Source organism: Astyanax mexicanus, chromosome 1 (genome assembly GCF_023375975.1).
Source record: "Astyanax mexicanus isolate ESR-SI-001 chromosome 1, AstMex3_surface, whole genome shotgun sequence".
In the NCBI taxonomy this organism is placed as follows: Eukaryota; Metazoa; Chordata; class Actinopteri; order Characiformes; family Acestrorhamphidae; genus Astyanax; species Astyanax mexicanus.
The window spans coordinates 39398710-39419154 of NC_064408.1; the positions used below are offsets into that span (position 1 = coordinate 39398710).

At 38.8% G+C, this 20445-nt stretch overlaps 1 protein-coding gene across 1 annotated transcript; it reads left to right on the forward strand.

The window, feature by feature from the left end:
- Positions 1-212: 212 nt before the first annotated feature.
- Positions 213-16064, forward strand: gjb7 (gap junction protein beta 7). Its single transcript, XM_007259888.4, has 4 exons — positions 213-344; positions 1738-1958; positions 2548-2966; positions 15739-16064. The coding sequence occupies exons 2-4, from the start codon at positions 1740-1742 to the stop codon at positions 15884-15886; spliced, it is 786 nt and encodes a 261-aa protein (XP_007259950.1). The 5' UTR covers positions 213-344; positions 1738-1739; the 3' UTR covers positions 15887-16064.
- The last annotated feature ends 4381 nt before the right edge of the window (positions 16065-20445 follow it).

The following is a 20445-nucleotide window of genomic DNA, read 5'->3' on the forward strand; positions in this document are numbered from 1 at the left end:
ATGTGTGTGTGTTAAGGTTAAGTTTAGTAAACGAGTAAATTTCCACTTAAAGCTCTTTGTTTACTGACCATTCTTCCTCTCATCCCTGCAATGTTGGGCATTTATGTGGAAGTCTCATAAAACACACACAGGTTTCATGCCTGAGAGACAGAGGGGTGTCCGCTTACAGAGTGTGTTTACTGTAACACACACGTAAGAGATGCTGCCATGACGACCAGGCAGGTGCAGCACCTAGTACAGGTGTGTTTGACTGTTAGACGGACGAGGACGCAGCCGGCAGCAGTTTTCCGTCCATTCAGCTCAAAGACCTGCTAATAGACCTGCACGGACAGAACCAGAGAAAGGTCAGGATCATGTTTATATTTATATATATAAAAAATCTAAATGTTGTTTCAGTGATGATTAAAAATTAGTGTTTTATTAGTAGACTAGCTGTGAGTTCAGTTAGATGTTAGTTAGTGTCATTATCAGAATAATATAGGTTTTGGCCCTTATAATATTAATAAAAAGACTTAAGAAGGCAGCAGTATGTGAACCTATATTTGGAACGCTTTTAAAAAAAGGTTGGGATGTGCGACTGGTTGCAGGACCTTACTAAAGTAATTTTGGGCGGTCAAAGGGTCTGTAATTGTATGAAATTGTACCTTTTGGACCTGTGACAATAAACTGTCCCAATGATGCAGAATATCATTGTGTCATCTTCAATGAATTCTGTAACATTGATTTCTGATCATGGGAATATTCTGCTTTTGTCTTGGTGAAAACAACCAACAAATCAGTATTTAAAAGCACCGTGGTCAACCATTAAATGATCAGTTAAAATCATCTCCATACTGAGGTATCTGGCATGCTGCATCACATACTTCTTTCTGTATGAGTAACTTAATAAATATTGCCCATATCAGTGTCAGTTTTTAACATTCATTGTTCCTGATAACCTTTACCTTCTTCCCTATTAGCATGTAATCTGACACTTCCATCTGGGTGAAACTATGTTTAATGATGTTTAATGTTTAATAGTATTTTTGTGTGGTCAACCTGTTTATATAAAAATATATCTGTATGGACAGAGAGTTAATTTTCTTATATGACGTTTCATGTCAAGACTGCCAGTACTTTATTCTTTTTAAAAAAATGCACCAGATTGTTGATTTGGGCACGATGAAAGTGTCTGTTTAGATAGGAGCGTTTTGCTTTTACAACATGAAGACAGTTCTAATGAACAAATGCCAAATGCAATGTTAACACTAATGAATTCCAGACCTTTTGTTTTCTTAAATTGTCTTTAAAATACTTATGGAAACACAGAGCCATTAATCTCCATATCAGTCCAAATACTTTTGAGCGTTTTTTTTTTTTTACTTTGAATCGAATTCAAGCTGAAAGTCTACAATTTTTGGTGTAAATAATAAAACATGTACCAATGTGTAAAGACATAAGAATAGGATTTTCTAGAACAGAAAAAGCATCGTGTCAAGCACTAAGATTGAGTGGATTTTGCACTGTTACTTTGTACATTGCTAGTTTGCAACAGAACTCATTATATTATGCGGATATTCAAATACCAAACATGTCTTAGATGAATGAATCTAGACAGAGGTCAATCATACTACTTTGTTTATTTAGCAACCTGTTTTAAAAAATTGCTTTAGTTTTGGATTGCAATAAACAGACTGCGCAGTAAAAAGAAAAATGAAAACTTTCTTTTGTGTGTGTGTGCGTGCCTTTCCTTTCCAGAAATGAACTGGGGTTTTCTAGAGAATGTTCTGAGTGGGGTGAATAAATACTCCACTGTGGTTGGACGGATCTGGCTGTCCGTCCTCTTCATCTTCCGCATCCTCGTCTTCGTGGCTGCTGCAGAGCAGGTGTGGAAAGATGAAAGCAAGGATTTTGTGTGTAACACTCAGCAGCCCGGCTGTGAGAATGTTTGCTTCGACCACTTCTTCCCCATCTCTCAGGCAAGTCTTAAAAATAACTTTAATTTTAATTGATGATATAATGTTGATATAAATGCTAAGAGAACTACTAGGACCTTACTGAATTTTAATTAAATATACCCCTGTTACAGTGTAGACTATTTAATGTACCATAGAATCAAATGGCAAATGTTTAATAGCACTATAGATTCACCAATAGCATCGATCTGTTAGCATCATATACTTTTCAGCACCATAGACAGAAATGAACACCTTTCACAGAAGGCTTTGCAGCTTTGTAAGAAGAAAAATCTTAAGATGCAGTTAGAAAACCAAATGTGCTACAAAGGGGTCTTTGTGTAAAGTCATAGAACATTCATTCTGGTTCCATAAAGAACAATTTTGTAAAAGAGATATTTGGGTGTAAAGAACCCTTTTAAGGTTTACAGAAGCCAATGTAAACAGTGCTTTTCAATTTAAAGGTATCTTTTACGCCCAACTCCTTTACAAAAATGGTTCTTTATTGAAGCAATAAGTTTGTTGATGGCATAACTCACCTATTTATCTTTTAAGAAAGTAAGGGGGAGTTCAGGCAGCATTTTGATGTGTTTGTGACTGTCTCTACTCTCAGGTGAGACTGTGGGCTCTGCAGCTGATCATGGTCTCCACACCTTCCCTGCTGGTGGCCCTGCACGTGGCGTATCGTGAGCACAGAGAGAGCAAATACGGCAAAAAGCTCTATGAGGACAAAGGCAGGATAGATGGGGGTCTGTTGTGCACTTATCTGCTCAGTCTGGCACTGAAAACAGCTTTTGAGGTGGGGACACTTCTGACCTTCTATCTCCTGTACAACGGCTTCGACGTGCCCCGACTGTTGCAGTGCGAGGAGACCCCCTGTCCCAACCTGGTGGACTGCTACATTTCCAAAGCCACGGAGAAGAAGATCTTCCTCTACATCATGGGCTGCACCTCAATACTGTGCATCATTCTGAACGTGACTGAGACGCTGTACATCATATCCAAACAGTGCTGGAAATGCTTCAGCAAGAGGTGTGTGGAGCTCTCACTCAGTTATTACTATTAATCTGTACAGCATATAGAACCCTCAGCACGGTTAGCTAACAGCATGAACGTCGAGGTCAGTTTTCTCTGCTAAAAAGCGCAGAAGCACTGCGCTGTTAAAATACCAATTACCAAAAGTCAGAGTCCGTATTATTTTGTTTCTAAACTGAAAGCAGAAGCATTTCTGAGTGGAGAAAGGATAAAATATTGTGTTTAATGGTACCAGTGTGCTGGAACGACCATCCCTGCTAAGCCTAATATATTTCTTCTAAAAACTGGGGTCTCGTGTGACTTTTCGCAGGTGTTTTTCTGGCCACGTCACACGTCTTTATGTATTTACGTCACACGTACAGCCTCTAAAAGAGGGTCTAGCTCCGTTTTACTGAACGTCAGCGGCTGGTGGAGCAATGGAGACTTCAGAAGGGGAAACTCAGAGCTCAGTAGCTCATTCACTCACAGTAAAAACAAAGTGTGTAGTTGAAGTGAAGTTTCTGACTAAGCGCCTTCTCTCCCTAACTAAACATACCCTGGAATCATATTCATTAGTAAAAGTAAATTAGTAAATGCCTCTTGCATGTTTCGAGCTGCACAAGGCATACTTTACCCTTCGTTACAATAGCAAAGACACACAGCCACACTCTAAATCAAGCTGTGTGGTGCATTGTTGCTGGCTTGCCTATAGATTGCTAAAATAGGGCACTTTTTGTGTAATCTCTGCTTAAGGTATGTTGCTGGCTTGTTAATATTGTAGTATCAACTGCTTTTTTCCACTGAATTGCAAGATGGTTTCTAAGACTCCACAATACCATACTGCACCAATGGTGACCCCTTAGCCTGGATATTGTTTCTTTTTCCATTTGTTGTGTTGCCTAATCAGGACCACTAAGTGCAAGGTGTTTTGTGGCTTTGGTTAGATGTGTCCAGTCTCATTTCTAGATGCTAACTTGTAAAACAGAACATTGCCTAAATGCTATATGGAGAACTGTGAGATTAGCATGTTGACTACCATTTACAGGGAGGTGCTTGCATTCCCTGCACTGGAAGATGTGTTTTGGTTATTTGCTGCATATATCTAAGGTGCCTGCACTTTCTGATTTCTGGCCCCAATAGTTTCCATTGTCTTGTTACTACTGTGATTATCACGCCATAGCTATATTTATATAACATCAGTATTAAAAACCCTAGGTTTACCTTACAGACCATTTTCTGGGTTTGGGCAGCAATCTAATTTCTAGCCTGCATGCATGAAATATTAGGCTCTGCAGTGGAGAAGCAGCTATTGCCAGATGATGCTGGTAGCTGGTGTGCTAATGATGATGTTGGAGGAGGCCCGTAGCCAGTATAAAAACTGTTTTACATTTTACATTTAGGTAATATGCTGAGTTTAGCAAGTTAGATCTAACATATACAAACACCATAGACAGCATAGTGTAGCACCACAGATATATAGACCCAATTACACAACCACTACAATGAGTGTTACTTGATAAAATAATTAGGATAACTCTAGGACCAGTTAGGTTCGCTCTAGGAGCAATACAGATGGAAGAAATGAGACCAGAATTTGTGCAGCAATAACATGTATTAAAATGTCAGAATCAATACCAGTAGGTAAATAAAACACTAACAAAAATAAATTCTGTAAATAAATAAACAAACAATTCACAGTTACTGGTTTTCCAAAAGAAATTCAAACAACCTTCAATAACCTTGGTCATCAATACAAAAAAATGGTAAGTATTCCCTTTGTATTTCACTCTGTATATTTAATATTATACTAATTACTATTATTTCTCCACACTAATCACCGGTGTTCTTTATTTTAGATGTATTTATGCAGTTAAGGTAAGTATTATTTTATTATTTTAATCTATTTATAGGTATTTTATAACTAATTAATTATTTCTTTCTTCTAGGTCTAATGGATTATTTATTAAAGGTAAGTATTATTATAATTACTGTTATCCAATTAAACCTCTAGGTTATTTTACACCAATAGTATACCCTTTAACAAACAACCAGAAATAAAAAATAACAATTCTCTGTAGCAAAAACAATAAATGAATATCAAAACCACTTAGAAATTATCAAAATCAAATAACAGTAATCCAACCAATTAAAATTTAACCCTTTTCAGTATCTTTGTAGAGTGTCCTGTCTTTCAAAAAAAAATAAAATAAAATAAAAGTGTCCTTTTTACTCAAATAATCTTAAAGTCCACAAATTTTCTTTAATGTTCACTATCAAGTGTTTGAAAATGTGAATGAAGTGTAATGAAGTCACTTGGGTCCTCGGGCTTGGCTCGCCATCCTAGCACCGCGCACTGCACCGGCCGTGTGCAGCTGAACGACACGAGGAGTGTTCGGGAAGATCCATTTCCAATCCATTTCACCCAACAAAAAAACTGGCCTGTTTACATAAAACAGTGTCTGAGTTTCACATAACTCTTAACTTTTTTTTTAAATACACTTACATAACCGAACTCAGTAAAAACATTACTTTTAACAGTATTACATTCAAAACAGGTCTTAAACATCCAAAATACAGCTTAATAAATCTCCACCGTTCCATAAAATTACATTTATAAGTGGATAAACTCATCTCACACCTTAACCAATAGCGTTAGCATAGCCTCAGGCTTGAAATATATACACGAGGGTTAGCTTAGCATAAGCTTAATAAGCTAAATTCAACACATTAGCTTAGCGTAGGCTAAATTAGCTTAGCATTAGCTTATCACAGGCTAGATTCAATGGGCTAGCTTAGCATAACAAAACGCGTTAGCCGCTAGGCTAATTAGCGCTATTTTATTCCTCTATTTATTCGGCAATTTGGTCAGAAAACATGTTTAAATATACTCTAAACTCACCGAATCCTATCCAAGGTTTTCACACACCACCCCAGGGCACATGGACACCAGGTTCTACCTCCACCTGGAGATTACCGGAGCGTGTAACTGGCAAAGTTTCACGAGGCACAATAAGTGAGCCTTTCCCCCTTTCTCCACTCTGCAGCCTCAACTCTAACAGCGGTCAGCTTGGTAGTGATTTACTCACTAACCACAACGCTGAATTCTAGCGTTTTCTAGAATTTTTTTTTTAATACTTTAAGCAGAGAACTTCTTGCATGACCTGTCTCTTCTCCTCCCGCAGAACTTTCTGGGTAAAACAGCCAGGGATTGACGTCCACTAACCAACAGGCTCCGCCTCTGTCTCTTAGAGGATTATTATGATTGGCTGCTGTTTAGCACCTTGGATCATCTGAAGAACTGATTGGCTGCTGTTTAGCGCCTAAAAGTTTTATTTCATTTATTATCTAAAATAAATAAAAACGATTTCCTTTTCATTTTAAACACTGTTTGGGAGTTTTTTTCTTTTTTTCTATTAATTAATTTATACTGTTTCAGAATAATTAAAGAAATAATAAAAATATATATTCATTATTTACTTTCTGCAGTTATCTAATTTATCTGTCTTTGTGACCCATTTAAGACCTGGGTTACACCCTCCCGTCTTTAACTGCATGCACATCCCTGTGCATTGGACTAGTGGGATGTCTCACAGCAGGATTGGCATATTCCATAGAGGCAGCTTCTATAAGAGACTGAGTGAGGGCTGTAGTCATACCTTGGAATAGGGACTGGACAATGGATATCAGAGGATTGCCTAGCTCTGGATAGGTTAGTCTCTTGGCTTTTTCTCTGTGTCTTGTGGAGCGTCTCACTGATGCTGGAGTTTCTTCATCCTCAGATTCCTCTGTGGAAGGCTGTAGGTGTTCTGCGTTTTCTGGTACCTCTTCAGCAGGTGTAGCAGAATGCAGCATTTCAGAATTTAGAGCTGGATCGTCGACATGGTCTGTAGGTAAGTATTCATTTTCTGCTAATCTTTCAGGTAGGTTTTCTTTTACAGGGATCTTCTCAGGTAAGTTTTCTCTTTCAGGAATCTCAGGTTCAGCAAACGGGTTCTTTACAGCTGGTTCAAGCTGGATTCTGAAGTTAGAGTCAACTGGTATTCTTTCATCCTCATGGATCTGAACAATTTCAACAGGTTCAAGCCTTAAGGGAACTGAAGAATAGTAGATTGGGTAGTCATCAGAATCAGAGTTAGAATCAGACTCTTCTGAATTCTCTTTGGGTGACATCTGTCTTGTTCTTGGTCTCCTAACCTTAGAAATAGGAAGGTCAGCTTCTTCTGGTGATAGGAAGTTGCACGGTCGGAGCAAATCTCTGTGCAATGTACGTAGGGGCCCAGCCTTGTTCTCAGGCTTTACTGTGTACACTGGGAGTTCTCCTGCTCTGCCCACAACAACATACACAACAGATTCCCATTTATCTGACAATTTATGTTTTCCCCTCAGTTTCACATTCCTCACTAACACACGATCACCCTTCTCTAGGGTTGATTCAGTGACTCTTTTGTCAAATCGTGCCTTGTTTCTTTCAGCAGATTTTGCAGCATTCTCGGTAGCCAATCTATAGCTCTCTTCCAGTTGAGTTCTCAGATGGCTCACATACTGAGAGTGAGTCTTCTCATGTTGCTTGTTCACAGAGATGTTGAAAGCGAGGTCAATTGGCAGTCTTGGTTTCCTTCCGAACATTAGCTCGTAAGGGGTAAACCCTGTACTGTCATGCTTCGTACAGTTATAAGCATGTACTAATGGCTTAACAAAATCTCGCCAACACGACTTCTCTTTCTCTTGCAAAGTCCCAATCATGCTCAGTAGTGTCCGATTGAATCGTTCCACCGGATTACCACGTGGATGATATGGTGTAGTCCTTACTTTATGAATTCCCATGACTTCACACAGCTCCTTGATCATTTTGGACTCAAAGTCAGGACCTTGGTCACTGTGCAGCTTTTCAGGAACACCATAATGGATTATGAAGTTCTCCCATAAGCACTTCGCCACAGTCCTGGCCTTCTGATTGGGAGTAGGTATTGCCACAGCATATTTGGTGAAATAATCTGTGATCACCAGGATGTCTTTGGTGTTGCTGCGATCTGGTTCTAATGACAGGAAGTCCATACACACCAATTCTAGGGGTCTTGTTGCTTTGATGTTAACTAATGGTGCGGCTCTTTCAGCTGGTGCTTTCCTGAGTACACAGCGACTGCATGTCTTTAGCTTCCTCTCCACATCTGATGCCATTTGGGGCCAATAAAAGCGTGCTCTTAAAAGATCTAGGGTACGCTCCAACCCTAGGTGGCCCATGTCATCATGGAGGCTCTTCATTACCATCTCTCTTAGTTCTTCTGGTAGAACTAGCTGGAAATTGACATCTTGTCCTAGTTGTCTTCTTCTGTACAAAATTCCGTCCTTCATTTGTAACCGATTCCACTCTCGGCACATCAGAGAAAGTTTTGGCATCTCCCTTCTTGCAGATGGGGTTGGCACCTCTCCCCTTTCAAAAGATGAGATTACTTCTCTGATAACAGGGTCTGACCTCTGTTTCTGTTGTAACTCAACTTCAGTTATCATTGGGATGACTGGAAACCCTTCAAAGTGTTCGCCCAACACAAAAGCATCAGGTAAAGAATCAGGATGAGTAGACAGGGATCCGACTAAGGGAATGGGTTCGACTTCTGATGCACTCAAGGATGGCTGGCATACTAACCGAGCTTCGCAGATTGCCTGGACCACTTCGGTGCTCACTTCTGCATTAGTGGTAAGCTCTGGTAAGTGTTGCAGCATAAACTGTCTAATTCGGTCTTGTTCTTTCTGAGAAGAAGGGTCATCAATTTTAGTATTCATGGGATGTCGTGAGAGGGCATCTGCATCGAGGTTATGTTTGCCAGGTCTATATTGCAACTTAAAGGAAAATGTTGACAATGCTGACAACCACCTGTAGCTTGCAGCATCCAACTTCGCTGAAGTGAGGATGTACGTCAGAGGATTGCTGTCAGTTATCACTGTGAATGAATTGCCATATAGATAGTCAGAAAATTTGTCTGTTACAGCCCACTTGAGGGCCAAGAATTCAAGCTTATGCGCTGGGTATCGCGCTTCACTTTTTGAAAGACCACGACTGGCATATGCTATTACACGTTGATGCCCGTCCTGCTCCTGGTATAAGGCAGCTCCAAGGCCAACGGTGCTGGCGTCGGTGTGCAAGATGTATGGCAGACTGGGGTTGGCAAATCCCAGGACAGGGGCTGAAGTAAGCTTAGCGATGACCGTGTCAAAAGCTTCCTGACAGTTTTCTGTCCAGCGGTCCCCAAACAGTTCTTTTGGCTTGTAGTACTGGTTCTGACTTTTGGTCAGCTTACATCCTTTCCTCTTAGGAGCATATCCAGCAGTTAGCTCATTCAGGGGTTTGACTATCTTCGAGAAGTCTCTGATGAACCTTCGATAGTACCCTGCAAATCCTAAAAAGGAACGGAGTTCTTTGAGGTTCTTGGGACTCGGCCAGTTCTTCAGGACTGCAATTTTCTCTGGGTCAGTTTTCACTCCATCACTGGATACAATGTGTCCAAGGTATCGGACGGACTTCTGGAAAAATTTACATTTCTCAGGGGATAGCTTGAGACCATACTCCTTGAGTCGTTGGAGGACTTTGAAAAGGCGCTCCTCATGCTCTTCTAAGGTTTCTGAGAAGATAATGAGGTCGTCCAGAAAGACAATGACTTCTCGGAGGTTGAGGTCTGACATACACTTCTCCATGAGTCTTTGAAATGTACTTGGGGCGTTAGTGATCCCCTGCGGCATACGATTCCATTCCCGGAATCCAAGTGGGCACACAAAAGCTGTTTTATGTTTATCTGCTTCTTCTAGCTCAATCTGATAATACCCTGACTTCAGATCAAGAACTGAGAACCATTTGGATCCTGTCAGCACAGAAAAGGTTTCCTCCAAATGAGGTAGGGCATATGCATCTTTCACAGTTTGCAGATTGAGTTTCCGGTAATCTACACAGAGTCTTACTTCACCGTTCTTCTTCCTGACTACAACAATAGGGGATGAAAAGGAGGATTCAGACTCTCTGATTACTCCAGACTCTAACAACTCTTCTAGATGTCTTTTTACTGCATCAAAGTCCTGAGGATGTATTGGTCTAGCTCGCTGTTTGAAAGGAGTTTCATCAGACAACTTGATGCGATGTTTCACTTGGTTTGTGTGTCCAAAGTCCAGGTCATGGTGAGCAAAGACTTCAGGCATAGCTCTCAGTTTGCACTCTATCCTTTCTCTCCACTCAGCTGGGACAGGTGAATCAGCAAAGTCAAACTTGATACTTGCATCTATGGCAGAAGCTGTCATAGGTGAGGTGTCAATGGAGTTTTTATTCAATGCATCACTGGGCAGGATTTGTTGCAGTGCATGCAATTCAGCAAGGACTTGATTAGGGGTTAGGGTGATATCATGGTCTGTCTCGTTCCTCAGTACCACAGGCAGCTTAGCGTGAAACTTGTCAGGTAGACTAATCAGGCTGTTGGTCACAATGAGACCACCAGGAAGAGAAGCTGTTGAGGGTGACTCCAGAACAACCCATCGGTCAGCACCTCTGTGGTTCACGGATCCTTCTAAAATAGAGCACTGGCCTGCTGGGACGACTTTGGGTGCATCACTATGAAGCCTTACTGTGCCTACTGTGCAGTTTTCAGTTTGCTTATGTCTCATTTCTAGTGTTTTCAGGACCATTTTATAGCCATGATGTGGTGACTGATGTTTCAACTGATTCTTCTCAAAATGTTTCTCATACAGGACATCCAAAGTATTGGTTCCTATCAGCAAGGTGGGTCGTGCTGCTTCACTGATGTCTGCAACAACTAATGCTAAGGTAGGAATTTCCACAGCTGTACCTAGAAACTCTTTTGGAAAAGTGATGTTCAATTCTACATAACCTGAATATGGAACGGGCTGTCCATTAGCTGCTTCTACTTCTAGTAGATCACCAATAGGTTTACAGCTCAGGGTTGGTTGATGTGTCTCATGAAATGATTTGGAAACAGTTGTCACCTGTGACCCTGTGTCAAGCAAGCAGTTGTATTTCTGTCCATCGATGACCACTTCAGAAATACACTTGGTCCCTACTAGACCTCTGGGTAGGTTACCATATGTTTTGGTCTGAGTAGTTTGGTTGTTTACACTGGCCCTGGTAACATTAGGGTTCTTAGTTCTCTGTGAGATTGTCTGGTTCACTGTATTGTGTTCACGGTCCCAAGCATGCTGCTTCTCAATTAACTGCTTCTTTTTAGCAGCCACTAGGGAAGGGTTGGGATCAGCTGGACAGGATACAGCAGTATGTCCGTCTTCCCCACAGCAGAAACAGTACCATGGTCTCGGCCTTTGACTGGACTCTTTGGTAGCACTGGTCTGTGTTTCTTGTGTCACTGTTCTGTCTCTTTTCTTGTTTCTCATTTCAGACAGCACTGCAATGGGTTTCTGTGGCTCTGGAACCATCATGTTGGCAACTTGACTCTGCAGGTGGGCTACTTGTTGTCTCAGCTCTAAAATAGCACCTTCTGAGTACTCAGGGCATTTTGGCTTTGGCTTTGACACTTTAAGTTGCCCTTGCAAGTCTTTGACTTGTTTTCTTAGGCTGTCAACCTCAGCACTAAGGGTTTCTTCTTCTTGGCTAACATAAGTCTCAGCCCTGACAGCATGGGAGCTGGCACGAAACTTTGCATTACCAAGATGCTTTTTCATTCTCATCTCTTTGGCAATGTGCTTATCTTCTTCCATACGCAGATGGAACAATAGCTCAGAAAATGAGGGTGGGTTGTTCTTCTTCTGCTCCAGCTGGAGGTCAGCAAGTAACCCATTATCCCAACATCCACGACTAAACTGGCGTAACAGGTGCCTGTTCTCCTCACTGGTGGGTAGACTGCCTTGTTTGATCACTTTACTTAAAACAATGTAGAGCCTTTGGAGGTATTCGGACGGCTTTTCACCAGCATCCTGTAGAGTATTCAGAAATCTTGCGAAGAGCTCATCACCGTCTTCAACAGTGGCGAAAGCTGAGTCAAGTAGGTCTAGATAAGCTCTTGGAGTAGCCTGTGGACTCAGATGCTTTACTAGATTAGCTGCTGGAGGCAAAAGACTATCAAGAACTCTTCTGGATCGACACAAGTCTGACACTGCAGGGTCTTGCAACAGTAGTTCAACGTTGTTTCTCCATGTCTCATAGTCAACCTCATTATTAGAATGGGGTTTCTTCCCTGAAAAGACTCTAAGCCTTACTGGGGCATTTGCATGTGCTGCAGTTTCTCCACTCCTTACAACATGTTCAACAACAACGCGTTGAATAGCAGGAGGGTTCAATTCCTCTGGTGTGAGCACCACATTATGTTCAGATCGTCTCTCTGAGTTAATCGCTGGGAAGCTCTGAGCATTCGTTGGTGACTGTGGATAAGCTGATGACACTTGATTTGTAGGTTCTGCCTCCCATGAACTGGAACTATCTTGGATTCGGCCAGTTTGGTTATCTTCTTGACATGTCATTGTTTCACGACACAGAAGGAGTTGCTCTTGTAGAAGTTCTGTTAACGGCTTCCTGCTTTGTGCTGCTAGCTTTTGGAATTCGGCTAGGAACCAGTTTGCATCAGTTTTTGTGGCTGAAGGCATGTATACGCTTGCCAAAGCAGTTATCTTGTAGGAGACATCTTTTTGCCTTGAACTACGGTAAGTATATGGCAGTAAGGGTTTTAGAGTACTGAGAGCTAAAGAACTTTTAAACTCCACTATTGCATTTTTGTGAAAGGCTGACGTGGGGTTATCAATACGCAGTACCCTTGCAATGTAGCCATGCTGCTCTAAATAGTCAGTTAGTTCTGTATCTGTTTCTGTCTCAGTTAACCCACTAACAAGAACTGAGTTAGCAACATTAACTTCTTCCTGTTCTACAATTTCCATGGTGAGTATACACTTTGAGTGCTATTTTAGATCTAGATTTTGTTTAGCTTATTTATATAGTTTTTAGGTGTGTGTTCTAATTATTTGGTCTCACTGCTTCCAGTTTTATTACTCCTGGCTGGCTCGCCAAGTTCTGTAGCACCACAGATATATAGACCCAATTACACAACCACTACAATGAGTGTTACTTGATAAAATAATTAGGATAACTCTAGGACCAGTTAGGTTCGCTCTAGGAGCAATACAGATGGAAGAAATGAGACCAGAATTTGTGCAGCAATAACATGTATTAAAATGTCAGAATCAATACCAGTAGGTAAATAAAACACTAACAAAAATAAATTCTGTAAATAAATAAACAAACAATTCACAGTTACTGGTTTTCCAAAAGAAATTCAAACAACCTTCAATAACCTTGGTCATCAATACAAAAAAATGGTAAGTATTCCCTTTGTATTTCACTCTGTATATTTAATATTATACTAATTACTATTATTTCTCCACACTAATCACCGGTGTTCTTTATTTTAGATGTATTTATGCAGTTAAGGTAAGTATTATTTTATTATTTTAATCTATTTATAGGTATTTTATAACTAATTAATTATTTCTTTCTTCTAGGTCTAATGGATTATTTATTAAAGGTAAGTATTATTATAATTACTGTTATCCAATTAAACCTCTAGGTTATTTTACACCAATAGTATACCCTTTAACAAACAACCAGAAATAAAAAATAACAATTCTCTGTAGCAAAAACAATAAATGAATATCAAAACCACTTAGAAATTATCAAAATCAAATAACAGTAATCCAACCAATTAAAATTTAACCCTTTTCAGTATCTTTGTAGAGTGTCCTGTCTTTCAAAAAAAAATAAAATAAAATAAAAGTGTCCTTTTTACTCAAATAATCTTAAAGTCCACAAATTTTCTTTAATGTTCACTATCAAGTGTTTGAAAATGTGAATGAAGTGTAATGAAGTCACTTGGGTCCTCGGGCTTGGCTCGCCATCCTAGCACCGCGCACTGCACCGGCCGTGTGCAGCTGAACGACACGAGGAGTGTTCGGGAAGATCCATTTCCAATCCATTTCACCCAACAAAAAAACTGGCCTGTTTACATAAAACAGTGTCTGAGTTTCACATAACTCTTAACTTTTTTTTAAATACACTTACATAACCGAACTCAGTAAAAACATTACTTTTAACAGTATTACATTCAAAACAGGTCTTAAACATCCAAAATACAGCTTAATAAATCTCCACCGTTCCATAAAATTACATTTATAAGTGGATAAACTCATCTCACACCTTAACCAATAGCGTTAGCATAGCCTCAGGCTTGAAATATATACACGAGGGTTAGCTTAGCATAAGCTTAATAAGCTAAATTCAACACATTAGCTTAGCGTAGGCTAAATTAGCTTAGCATTAGCTTATCACAGGCTAGATTCAATGGGCTAGCTTAGCATAACAAAACGCGTTAGCCGCTAGGCTAATTAGCGCTATTTTATTCCTCTATTTATTCGGCAATTTGGTCAGAAAACATGTTTAAATATACTCTAAACTCACCGAATCCTATCCAAGGTTTTCACACACCACCCCAGGGCACATGGACACCAGGTTCTACCTCCACCTGGAGATTACCGGAGCGTGTAACTGGCAAAGTTTCACGAGGCACAATAAGTGAGCCTTTCCCCCTTTCTCCACTCTGCAGCCTCAACTCTAACAGCGGTCAGCTTGGTAGTGATTTACTCACTAACCACAACGCTGAATTCTAGCGTTTTCTAGTATTTTTTTTTTAATACTTTAAGCAGAGAACTTCTTGCATGACCTGTCTCTTCTCCTCCCGCAGAACTTTCTGGGTAAAACAGCCAGGGATTGACGTCCACTAACCAACAGGCTCCGCCTCTGTCTCTTAGAGGATTATTATGATTGGCTGCTGTTTAGCACCTTGGATCATCTGAAGAACTGATTGGCTGCTGTTTAGCGCCTAAAAGTTTTATTTCATTTATTATCTAAAATAAATAAAAACGATTTCCTTTTCATTTTAAACACTGTTTGGGAGTTTTTTTCTTTTTTTCTATTAATTAATTTATACTGTTTCAGAATAATTAAAGAAATAATAAAAATATATATTCATTATTTACTTTCTGCAGTTATCTAATTTATCTGTCTTTGTGACCCATTTAAGACCTGGGTTACAATAGCAATACTGATACTGTCAGCAATACTGATACATAACACATAGCAATACTGGGGTTTCCATGATTTTTCTAAACGGTTCTTTTTCTAGAAAAGTGTAAGTTCATAAAACATCTTAAAACCTCGGTAGTCTCGGTATACGCGCTGGAAAACAGAATCTTCTCACTGTATTTACTTTCTTGCTCCTGCACCAGACAGCTCTGACCAATCAGAGGAGACAATGTGATATCGTGGTTTATTGGTGCATAATTTGGTGTGTTTAGGTTTATGCCTGTGTGAAACCAAACCAAACAGAGGGAGAAAACGCTTATTAACTTATTAACTGATCCGGATCAAAGAAACAAACTCCAGGAGAGAAAACTGCCTTATTTAACATTCATATGTTTTTTGTCATTTCAACTGTATACACACACATATACACAAACACACACACACACACACACACACACACACACACACACACACACTATGGAGTGAAATTACACTCCTGCAGGACCATGGTGCAACACCACACTTTGTAAAACTACAAGTTTAAATGTGAACACATTTCTGCAAAGCTTTTAAATACAATGTCAAAGTTTTTTCAAACACAGTGTCTGATCAATCATAACATAATGACAGCATTATAATCAAAAGACAGTGAAACAGATTAAAATGACATTCTGATGAAATTAAATGCAATCTAATGATTATTTTTATTAACAGATACATTCCAGTGAATCATAAGGAGACCTGCCCTTGTCATCCGCCGCCAACCCTCACCCTCGGCTCGCCTGGACCAAAGCCTGAATCTGTCAGTAAAGAGAAGGGGATTCAGTTTCAGTCACCGCAGCTGGCGAAGGAACCAACCTGAGCAGTTTGATACATCTCACTTTACACCAGTTTCTGCACATTTGCACAAAAATACATGTATAATCTGTAAATAGTGTGATTGTATAAGGATCCCTGTTTTTTATGTATGTACTCAGATTTATGTTCTTATGTTCATTTTAATATAACTATGTCATTAAAGAGTCTACATATGTCTTGTATATTTGTTTACATTTGTGTCTTATGGAGTTAAAAGATTTTACAGTGCCCTAAATTATGTCAAATGTTTTAAAGCTTTTAAACTCCAGTTATAAAGGATTTTTTTTTAAATGTGCTCTGGCTGTAATTCCAGCGTTAGCTCACAAACCAGTCAGCTCACAGTAATACTAGCGCCTGTCTGTCTAACAAATATACAGAAAAAATCAGGTACAATTAATTTGTTAAGCAAAATAATGTATTCTAGTTTCTAAGCTTTTAGCTGTTCAGCCAGAGAATCTCTAGATACATGAGAATCTATTTCCGTTTTTTAAACAACCAGAGGGCGCTCCTGAGTCCAAAATGAATAAGTTTATATGGAGTAACTGAGAAACATCCGATTTTATAAATATTAAATATTCATACGGAAAATGTAATATTTTAAAAGCTTTTAAACTCCAGGTAAAAGCATTTTAAACGTGTACTGACTGTAAATTCAGCATCAGCTCAACAGTAGCACAAATGCTGCGTCTTTACTGACTAAAAGTCATTTACTGTTGAAAAACAGAAATATTTAAACAGGAATGTCTAGTAACGAAGTAGAACTACTGTATTTAGGTACTAAAATGCTGTATGTGTATCTATTAGAGTATTATTGTTTCTCCTACTTCCACATTTACTTCTCTTTTTTACTTTCCACTTTTTCTTGCTCCTGCACCAGACAGCTCTGACCAATCAGAGAAAACGATGTGATCGCGTGGTTTATTGGTGCTCATTTTGGTGTGTTTAAGTTTATGCCTGTGTGCCACTCATATTTTGGATGAGTTTAATACTGTTACTCCTATTTTTTATAGGCTGCATCGTTACTTGTTACAAATTATAAAAATGTTACAAATCATAACAAACCCACTGCTTTTCACTGTTTACTGTAATAAAACATAACACAGTACTGTACTTTTACTTTCAGTTCTTCAGTGCTACATTTTAGAATAAACTACCTGCAACACTTAAGTACAAAAAAATGTTGAATGCAATTCTCAACTGGTGGGTCGCAGATATCTTGTTAAAAATAAATACTTTTAAAATAAATAAATAAATAAAATTATACCGCAGTTAGTTCCGACCCTGTAATTTCATTGGCTGACAGGCAGCGCTTACCAACGTAATGCGATATTATTAAACACCACTGGGAGGCGCTGGATTTCAGAGGCGCAGTGAAGAAATGCCATGTCTCCAAAAGGGGGCGCTGGCAAAGACGCGGCCCCACAAATAAATAAGCCCAGCGATTCGAAAATACGCATTATTACACATATCAGCCACCAATAGCAGGCTAAGAGTTGTTATTATTAAAATAAAAGCTTAAGTGTATGTATATTTCAGTTAATATAAGGTATTTTAAGCTGAATGTAAGGTGGACTCCAAGGTGGGCGCCAGAGTAAACCAATCTTTATTTCATAAAAAAATAATTTTCTTTCAGTCAAACGAGCGCTGGACTATTTCTACACAGATTTTTCTCCTAAAAACGTTTAGTTGGGTGAGTAAAGAGCTTCTGTTTATTTACAGTAAACTTAGATTTCCACAATATTGACTAAAATAATAAAGAGCTTACAGTGCAGCTAAAGCAGAGCAGCTACGAAACTATTTTAACTGGCCGATTGTTCATAACCAAACTGATTGCATTTCCTCGTCCTGTTTAACTCAAAATCGTTTAATAAACAGTGATAATGGAACTGTGGTATAATTGCAATAATACACTTAAGGTTTGTGCTATAACGTGTCATATTTGACTGCATCACAGCAGTGCCAATATGACATGTTATAGCACTCCCTCTTATGTATTATTGCTCAAATAATAATGCTCATCTGATTTTGTACTCGCCATTTTATATTGGGGTAAAAAGAGATGCAATTTTCACCTATTCTGAGGGCCCCTCTCTTCAGCTTAGAATGTTGTTTTAAAAATACATTGTACTATGGTGGTTAATGGCTCATGTGAAAGTAAATACTTGGGCCCCCAAAATGGACCCATTCACTATTTGGAAAATGTGGAAAAACTATTTGGATATTTTTTCCTAAAAACTGAAAATCATCTATTTTTGTCCCACACAAATCGTCATATCTTAAAAATACCTGATGATATCAAACTAATTCTATTCTAATTCTGTCTATGGGCAGGCAAAATTTTGTTGAGTTACCTATAATGGTTTGAGTTTTATTAGGCCACTTTTGTGACAGAGCACTTGTACTTTTACTCAGGTCTATAGTTTTTTATACATCCCTGTATAAAGGTACGTTTTTCAATAAAATACTTCATTCTACCTTCTTAAATTAAACGTATATTCTGGCCAATGTTTTAGTTTCTATTTTTAATTTGTTTTTATCCGTCTAGCTCTATTCACTCCCATTAATGTTGGACACAGTCTCGGGCTCCCTCTAGCGGTTCTAGAAAATTGGGCAGAGTTCATTTAAGTCCAGGGGTTTCTGGGGGAAACATTCCGCTCAGTTTGCTGAGAAGGGAATACGAAATTGTAGACCGCAGTGTATTCAAACAGCTTTAACTTAAAAGGTCAGTACCAGTCTGATACCCTCAGGTCTGAAGAAACAAGAAGATATACACTACCAGTCAAAAGTCAAAAGAACACCCCAATTTTTATCCCTTTATTTATGCAATTTAAGCTCCTTGGGTTGTCAGTATGGAAATTATACGAAATTCGGTGTACAAAATTTTGTACAGAACTACCAAGGCCTTAAAAACTGAAGAAGAAGAAAAAAAAACCCCGTAATTTTAGTACTGCACAAAAAAAGAAAGAAAAAAAATGTATATTGTAAAAAAAAAAAAAAAAAAGTTAAGAAGAGGGGTGCTTTTTAGCAAGATTGGTAAGTAGCAATGAAAATAAACTGAGCTTTGGAAATGGATTTAAAAAAAAAAGTAAATTTACAAAGGCTTCCTCTGTAGTAAAGCAGTGCTGGAACAGATCATATTACTGCACACTCCACTGCAGCATTTACACACAGCACTTTCACACTTCCATCATAAAATGACATGAAAGGCCAGAAAAAAACCCAAAACTCAGATAACTCTGTAACTATTAAAATTATAACTCTTTCTTTAGAGAAATTACAGCTGAAGCCAGTGGGTACAGTTTCCTACAGCTTCAAAAGACTCTTGGAAACTGGAGAAAACTGGTACAGGAAATATCAGGTCTGGCTGACCCACATGGCAACACCTTTAGCTCAGCTTAAGACTGGACTTAGTCTCAGTTTGAGCAGTGAAAAAAAAGACTTTTAGAGAGATCTGATAGTAATAGGGTCATAGCCAAGATGAGAAAATAAAAAAAAACAGCTTGTATCAGTCATTCAACACTGCTACTGGACTGGACAAGAATAGGGGTGTTCTAAAACCTTTGACCGGTAATGTATACTGTAACAATGCATGGCCGGACTACTTCAGTGTTTTGTTTTCTATCCCAACTTGTGGAAAGATGATTGCAGACCGAGTGTCCAGCTGTCATTTACTTTGATTCATAATATAATACCACTACCACACAGGCTTACCTAGTTAACTTTAGCTAACATTGTAATCAAACTGTTCAAATCTATAACATTACCTCAAATCTGCCCAGCGTGCTCAAGGCGATGTGATGTGAATTATTGGAATTCGACATGGAATATGCCATTTCCTATTTTGCATTTGGAAATGGCAAATATTACTCCATCCACAGTGTCATGTGTACTGGGGATACTTCTAACATTGCAGAAACCCTATAAGCAATTTTGAGATTACCTTTTCATCCATTATTTAGGGATAAGTAAGCAAACTTAGCTGCATAGCTCCAGTGCACAAAAGAGGCAGAAGAGACATCCAGACTGACTGGCTTCATTTGGAGTAAGGCCTTTTCAGTTTTGTTTAGAATTAGCTAAACTAGTGGTTTGAATCTTTCAGTTCACCAGAATACAGTAGACCACAAAATGTGTTATAACACCTCCTGTATTTCACCAAACAAACAGGTAAGAGCCTCCAATTGGATAATTACTGTAAGAGCAACTATGTTTCAGCTGGCAACAAGAAGTGTGTAGCTTCTTGTTTGTTAAAACAACCATGTGGAATGACACATCCTGTGATCAGAACGATCAACTTATTAGCATCAAAAGAGATTGTTAAAACTATTAAAAAACACATTTTTTTTTTTAAAGTGGAAGGAAAGTGGGGAAACATCTTCTGAATAAAGAATGTGGTCCAATCAAATATAGAAAAACAACACTAGAAAATAAAATTAATGTGAAGGGAAACCACAGGATTGGTGTTTTCATTCTTATACTTGAACTGGACACCAGAGTCCAGACATGAAGTGTATATTAATAATATTTTAAATGTATATCCATCAAGTTTTGAATATGTGTATACAC

Bases quoted from the DNA above. Each gene is read 5' to 3' on its own strand.
- gjb7 (XM_007259888.4), top strand. From the start codon at position 1,740: ATGAACTGGGGTTTTCTAGAGAATGTTCTGAGTGGGGTGAATAAATAC. The intron at 1,959-2,547 runs GCAAGTCTTAAA...CTCTACTCTCAG, and splicing joins ACTTCTTCCCCATCTCTCAG to GTGAGACTGTGGGCTCTGCA. The intron at 2,967-15,738 runs GTGTGTGGAGCT...TTTTATTAACAG, and splicing joins TGGAAATGCTTCAGCAAGAG to ATACATTCCAGTGAATCATA.